The sequence below is a fragment of the Rosa rugosa genome, chromosome 4, assembly GCF_958449725.1.
Source record: "Rosa rugosa chromosome 4, drRosRugo1.1, whole genome shotgun sequence".
Classification (NCBI taxonomy): domain Eukaryota; kingdom Viridiplantae; phylum Streptophyta; class Magnoliopsida; order Rosales; family Rosaceae; genus Rosa; species Rosa rugosa.
In genome coordinates this window covers 19,407,956-19,415,348 of record NC_084823.1, presented here as the reverse complement: position 1 = coordinate 19,415,348, position 7,393 = coordinate 19,407,956, and the positions used below count along the sequence as shown (strand labels likewise).

At 39.0% G+C, this 7,393-nt stretch overlaps 1 protein-coding gene across 10 annotated transcripts; it reads left to right on the top strand.

Moving 5' to 3' along the window:
- Positions 1-2,544: 2,544 nt before the first annotated feature.
- LOC133743293 (increased DNA methylation 1-like) lies at positions 2,545-6,487 on the top strand. 10 transcript variants are annotated; one of them, XM_062171174.1, is made up of 5 exons: positions 2,545-3,404; positions 3,894-3,962; positions 5,828-5,867; positions 5,997-6,050; positions 6,232-6,487. In XM_062171174.1, the coding sequence occupies exons 1-2, from the start codon at positions 2,767-2,769 to the stop codon at positions 3,895-3,897; spliced, it is 642 nt and encodes a 213-aa protein (XP_062027158.1). In that variant the 5' UTR covers positions 2,545-2,766; the 3' UTR covers positions 3,898-3,962; positions 5,828-5,867; positions 5,997-6,050; positions 6,232-6,487. The 10 variants fall into 10 exon arrangements, with proteins under 10 accessions (XP_062027158.1, XP_062027154.1, XP_062027153.1 ...); XM_062171170.1 differs by lacking the exon at positions 5,997-6,050; XM_062171169.1 differs by having other exon boundaries at positions 5,997-6,487.
- The last annotated feature ends 906 nt before the right edge of the window (positions 6,488-7,393 follow it).

Sequence of the window (7,393 nt, the reverse complement as noted above, 5' to 3'; positions counted from 1 at the left end):
GTAGGAACTAATTGTGATCACACTTGTATAAAGAACACGTTTCTGTATCAATGAAATCATCTATTCAGCCTATTGGTTTCTCATTCTTTCATATGATATGTGCTAGGAGTGTAGCATAAGTAGCATTACAAGTGGACAATGGCACAACACGTGACTAGCGTGTTTGCGTGTCAACCAACATCATGAAATATTTAAACGTCCGCAAGTTGGTTGAATCAGTCCATAGAATCCCCATGGATTCTATGTAAGAACAGAACAAGTATATCCTTTGCATAGGACGGTCTCAGTCCTAATTTCCCTAATGAACAGACTTTGTAAACGAGCAAGAGGCGTTAGAAGCAACCAATGAGAATTTTGGTTGGGCCTGAGCATCTGAAACGCTATTTGAAGCAAAGTAGGTGATTGCAACATCACCTGGGGCGTCATCACCATGATGTACGCTATCCATGGCGTTAGGGATAAGGGTTATGCCAACCCTAGGCTGGTGGTGGACTTTTGATTCATGCTTCATTTTGCTCGAGAGAAGGGATGTCCATGTGAAGTCTTTAGTAGACGGATCATCATATCATGACTAGGATGACCTATCATGTCGTGACAAAGCCAATATGTGTCTAAATCCAAGAGATCTTCTCTCATGACTTTATTGGTTTAATAGCTCGAATAGTGACACAGAGTCCACTAGAGAGACACATAAACTTCTCTAAGATGCGTCTTTGTTCGCAATCGTTAGAGGTATTGCAAAGGAACTCATTTCCGTTCTCTACATGCGTTTTTGCATGGAATCCGTTAGCTATTCATAGGTGCGATTTGCCCTAAGATCGTAGAGAGTTTCTGTGACAGTAATTAAGGTGCCATTTGGCAAGTGGAACTTGGGCTATTCCATGTTCTTGAATTAATATTGATGGCCCAGCCATCGTAGTCACAAAGTAATATTCTCAGAATCAAAATGGAGTCATAATGAAAAGAACTCGAAATTTTATTCATAAGTCAACCGAGTTACATCATTGTCTCTTTGACGAAAGAAAATCTAATCCAAAATGCTAGTTAATGCAAAACAATAGTAGTCATCTAACTTCTTTCGATAAGTCCAAAATAAATGTGACCAGGTGAGTAGAGAGATGTCGGTGGAGCAAGGCTCGCTTAAGTACCACTAATCTCAGAACCTTCCTAGACATCACACTTACTTTGGGTGAGCCTACTTTGAAGAAATACTAAACCATTGGCATCTACTACAAAAATATATGGCAATTGCCTATTACATCTCTTGGAAAATAAAAAGACTTAATCAAAATCGCCAGTCTCTAGATCTTGGCCTTTGAAGTCTTCAACCCTTAGAGCGAGATCGTCATCTTGATCTTCTTGCTCCATGTAATTTGCTTCCCTTGCTTCACGATACGTCTTGTACGCGTTAGCAACATTCTGGGGTGCATTACATGCTTTAGCCCAATGTCCGGACGCTCCACACCGAAGACAAGCATCATCATGGTCAGGCTCCCTTGATCGAGGAGCGCCTAGAGCGCATTGGGGATGGCTATGATTCTTGGTGACGCCACCACCATAGTCGGAGGCTCTGCTTCTCTCTCTCTATTCACACGTTGACCTCTACGGTTCCTTGCACGCCTATCTTGGCGGTTTCCTTCCTCTTTGGGGCGAGAATATGGACCAGAACGTCCAGAATAATCACTTTCCTTAGGGTTTCGCTCCTGGCGTCATCCCTTAGGGGCGCGACTATAATTAGATTCCGGAATTGGCTTTTCTCCCACGGGTCTAGAGTTATAGTTCTTCACAAGTATGTTGTCGTTCTTTTCAGCTACATTCATGGCACCAATAAGCTCATGAAATCTTGTGATGCATCCAGCATTGACATCAATCTGATAGTTCTTGGCTATCATCAATGCAGAGACGGGGAAGGTAGAGAGAGTCTTCTCGATCAACATCTTATCAGTGATTTTCTGCCCACAGAATTCCATCAAAGACTTGATACGAAGTGCTTCCGAATTGTAGTCAAGTATAGACTTGAAATCACAAAAGCGGAGGCTATGCCATCTCACTTCTAAATCAGGAAGCAGGGAGTCACGAACGTTGCCAAAACGCTGCTCGAGTTCAACCCATAGTTTTCTGGGGTCTTCCTCATTGATGTACTCATTCTGGAGCGCGTCATTCATGTGCCTTGTCATGAGAATTATGGCTTTAGCTACATTGACCTCTCTCGTAGCTCTATTCGCTTCAAAAGCTGTGACTGAAACCTATTCGTTGAAGAGGTTTTTATTAACCCTACCTTCATTTGCGAGTATTCAGTTTCCTCTACAATTCAATTCTTTGTTTATATATTGTATTTCGATCGAGGCTAGATCGATCGAAATCTTGTATTCCTAGATTTGTCTCTTTTTTTTTTTTGTTTTTGGAACATGAAGGGTTAGGATGATGATTTAAACGCAGTATTCGTTTCTAGTGGATGGAGTGCCAGCTGTCATGATTTCGTGGGCAGCAAGCAGCAAAAAGGCCTGTGTCAATCAGTCAGAAAGTATCCGTTGGAACCTGTTATAGATATAAACCTATACCTGCATTTGCTCTGTCTTCACTTTCTCTGCTCTACCTGCAAATCATTTCTTTGTTTCTCTTGAATTTCTTTGTTTCTTCACTGTCTCTCTCTCTCTCTCTTTGTTCAACAAATTTCTCTTCTCTGATCAAACTTTCCGCTGAATTAAGCAAGCCCTAAGATCGAGACCCACATCGATCAAAAACCCTAATCGAGATCGATCAATCATGAAGCGGAAGCGAGCCTCTGCTATGGCTTCCTCCTCATCGTCGTCTACCGTGAAACCCTCACGCTTCCCTGAAGAAGAATCAGTCCGGTGTTGGGAGAGCGAAACGGCGTCGTCAAACAGAACCCGACCCCAAATCCAATCCAGATCAAGAAAAGGATCGAAGACAAGAAACATCAATGATGTCTTAAAAGATGAAAGATCCAAGATTTCTGGGATCAACCGGATTTTGGGGACACCCATTCCCGTGAGCAATAACCTGACATGGAGGCTTTTGAAATCTCACATGCGAATTGAATCTTATTACTGCACCAAGCTCCACTCCGCTCTCAATGCCATCCACGAGTGTTTCGAGCCTTCCAAAGACCCCTACACCAACAGAGACATTGCTGAGGACATTGTCTTCGACTTGGAATCCGATTCTGAGTTGAACTTGAGAGGGTTTTACACTGTGGTTTTGGAGAGGAGAGATGATCATGATGGTCATGAGGAGATGATCGGTGCCGCCACGGTGAGGATCAATAAGGGAGTGGCTGAAGTGCCCCTCGTGGCGACTAGGCCTCTGTTTAGGAGACTTGGGATGTGCAGGATTTTGATGAATGAGCTCGAAAATCGGCTCATGGAATTCGGCATTGAGAGGTTAGTCTTGCCTTCTGCGCAAAGCGCACTCAATACATGGACTAGTAGTTCAATTGGGTTTTCAATGATGACTGAGGCTGAGATATCAGAACTCAGTGCTCATCATGAGTTCTTAGATTTTAAGGACACTGTTATGTGCCATAAAATACTCTTGTAGCACCCAATAGTGTCACTGCGATGTGGTTGATTGACAAACCTTGAGTTTCCTCATACCAAGAGTCTAAGACCATTCTTTGGTCTTGTTACCCTTTCCTCATCGATCCCACACTAACTTTTCGTTAGTAGGAGCCTTGCAGCGCCTTGTTTTGGTCACCTTCTGGGTTCCTCTTTGGCTGTTTGAGTCAAAACTCCAACTCCTCTTTTCTCAGTAGATATGAGATTTTCTTGTGTTTTTTGTTTTATTTTTATTCTTGAAATTTTGGTATTCAATAATGTGTCTGAAATTCCCCTGTTTACTTTTCTAACTTTTCATGATTTTCTGTTTTGCAGATAGTATAACCTGATATCTGCTTTGGCGGAATGTGTTCATGAGTCTTTGTAGAATTAACATTCACAATGGTAGGGATGTTGCATATATGTTCCATTGAACCCATTTTTTGAACAAGAATGTGTGCAAATCCTTTTTCTGTTCCTTAGACACTCGGATTTGAGATATTTTGTGACATGCCAACGTTCATGCTTAATGCTGCATTACTTTTACATTACTTTCACAATAGAAACCTTTGTTTTCACAAGTTGATAAGCTGTAGTTCATTTCGGCTAAATAGATGTCTATTATAGTCAATCCCTTTGTTAGTTAGAAGCAGGTGACTTGTTAAAGGTTCAATTGGTTGCAGATAGTGTAACCTGATATCTGTTTTGGCGGAATGTGTTCATGAGTCTTTGTAGAATTTACGTTCACAATGGTAGGGATGTTGCATATATGTTCCACTGAACCCAGATCTTGAATAAGAATGTATGCAATCATTTTTATGTTCCTTAGACACTCGGATTTGAGATATTTTTGAGATGTCAACGTCCATGCTTAATGCTGCATTACTTTTACATCACTTTCTGATATAGACCATTGACACGGGACTACCTTAGGTTCTGTTATCGAAAACTAGCTAGTTGGTAAGAGTTTGCTTTACATCTTATTATTCAAAACAGGACTTACTACAAAACAATAGGAACCTCTGTTTTCACAAGTTGATAAGCTGTAGTTCGTTTTGGCTAAATAGATCAATCCCTTTGGTTCTTTGAGTGAAAAGTCCAACTCCTCTTTTCTCAGTAGATATAATATTTTATTGTGTTTTGTTTTTTTTTTTTCCTTGGAAGTTTAGTACTCAATAATTGCTTTGAAATTCCTGTTACTTTTCTAACTTTTCATGATTTTGTGTTTTCTCTTTTGGCAGAATGTGTTCATGAAGTCTTTGTAGAATTGACATTCATAATGGTTGGGATGTTACGTATATGTTTCATTGAACCCATATTTTGAACAAGAATGTGTGCAAGTCCTTTTTATGTTCATTGGACACTCGGATTTGAGATATTTTGTGACATGCCACTGTTCATGCTTAATGCTGCATTACTTTCACATCACTTTCTGATAGACCATTGACACAGTACTACCTTAGATTCACTTACCAAAAACTAGTAGGTAAGAGTCTGCTTTACATCTTAGTACTACCTTAGATTCACATACCAAAAACTAGTCGGTAAGAGTCTGCTTTACATCTTAGTACTTAAAACAGCACTTACTAGAAAACAATAGAAACCTTTGTTTTCACAAGTTGATAAGCTGTAGTTCGTTTCGGTTAAATAGATCAATCCCTTTGGTTCTTTGAGTCAAAAGTCCACCTCTTTTCTTAGTAGATATGAGATTTTGTAGTGGATTTTAGTGGTTTTTTTTTTTTTTTTTTTGTTCTTGAAAGTTCAGTGCTCAATAATTCCTCTGAATTTGCCCTGTTTAGTGTTTGGACTCCTTAGTGTTTTAGTTTTCCTCTTTATATAGTAAATCCAAAACAAAAAAACAAAAGGCCCATTTGGTGGATTTTACTAATGATGTTATTAATTACATGATGCTACTGACATGGTGATTGCAATCATGTTCATTTGAGTAAGTGCATGCCCTTATTTCAGCATGCACCCTGTCAAAGAAACACCAATAATGTTGCTACTGTCATCATAGGTGTATTAAGTCTGTCCACTGTAGATTTTGAGCCCTTGTTTTCATTTGATAAATTGTGTTGTCAGAATGTGCAAAAGTGAATTGGTAGGCGTTTTGTAAGTGACCTCTGGAAGTTAAGAAACTATTGAGTAAATAGTGATACATGAGTTCTTGAAAATCATATGTTCAAATAAACGTTACCCGGGCTCCTATCTTGAGCATATTCAGTGCACCAATTCAGATATTGAGGTATATATTCTTTGTTAATCTGCAGGAATTGACTCCTAATAACTTGAAGAAAGTCAGCATCATGGGTACGTCCTATATTTAGAATACTGTAAACTTCAGATCTTTTGGTTCCTAAGCATTCTGTCCTTTATTTTCATCGTGTTTGCCACCCACATTTTATGAGTGAAGCTATCATGTATAAATTTGTTGTGTAGCTTGTGAAGAGATGGGATGTAATAATGTAGGATCATGGGAAGCAACTGCTGTTGGTTAGCTTGCCTAATTCTAGTGTTTTCTATTCTGATTGTCTTATCTTAATGTTGTGTATTAGACTCTTAGATCTCTGGCTTAAATTTATTATGTTATTTGCTGAATTATAGCTAGAGTTCCTCAGTCTCAGCTTACGTTTTCTTACTGTTCTTAAACCTCTCTTGTTTTCAATCTTGACAGGATATATGAAAACCTTGTAAGCATAAGAGCTGCCTTCAAGCCTTCTGGATGTCTAGTCAAGTTATATCTCTGCTGTCGTGCAAAGGGTTTTACCGTTGAGGATTAACTTGTTTACCGTTGAGCATTAACTTGTTGTATTTATATAAGCTCTGAGCGCCTTTGTCTTCCCCAAATTCTTTAACATTACTGGCATTCTTTGGATGCTACAGATGGCTTGATTCCTTGATGAATTTCAATATTGTAAATGTTTGTTCTAGTTGAAGAGTGCAATATAAATTTAATGGTAAGCATGGGATTGAAATGCGTTTCCTTCACACATATATGTAGAAGGTGGAAATGAATTGATGGAAATTCATTTCGCAGACTAGCAGCATGGCCTTTAGTTTTAATTTGTTTTCCAACCGGAGGAAAACTTAAGCACATTCACCAGTTACAAGCTACCAATTCTGCTTTTGCATTGTATTGTATATTTGTATTGGCTCTTCTGAAAAGCTACCAATTCTGCTGTAGCACAATTTCAACAGAACCGGTGCAGTGTGGAATTTCAAGTTAAAACTCACAATTAACTGGAAAATGAAGTCTTCAGAGCTAATACTTCAAAAAAACAAAAAACAAAAAACCGCACTGGTCAAGACTTTCTCATGGGGCTTTCCTTTTCAATAAACAATCAGCTCACTTTCGTAGCCCGAATCTGTAAATTCTACTTTCATATCGAGTGTCGGAGCATGCTGCAGGCAGCTTACAATGTTTCACTCGTACTTATTGAATCTAGCTAGTACTGTACAATAGCAATGAGATTATGTAACAAATAACATACATGGTACATCCACAGTAGTCAAGGTGCAGCCTTTCCAATTTCCCTGTAATAATGAGAAAGTTCTTCTGTTTCAAAGATCCAAATTAACTTCAAAACGAATTTGTTAACAATGGCAGCAAAGCAGGTTCTACATTATCTTTAGATAGTAAACCAATTAACTACCAATTTCGTAGTAGATACATCTGCGGAGAAACCCCTCTCCACCATTTCGTAGTAGATACATTAGTCCCATAGCCCCTAATGTCTCATCGTTATTAATAAGACCTTGGATAATTTTGTTATGGGTGCATTGATCTGGAGATCAACATTTCTCTTCCATTTATTTGAGAAACTTTGCTGCTTCAA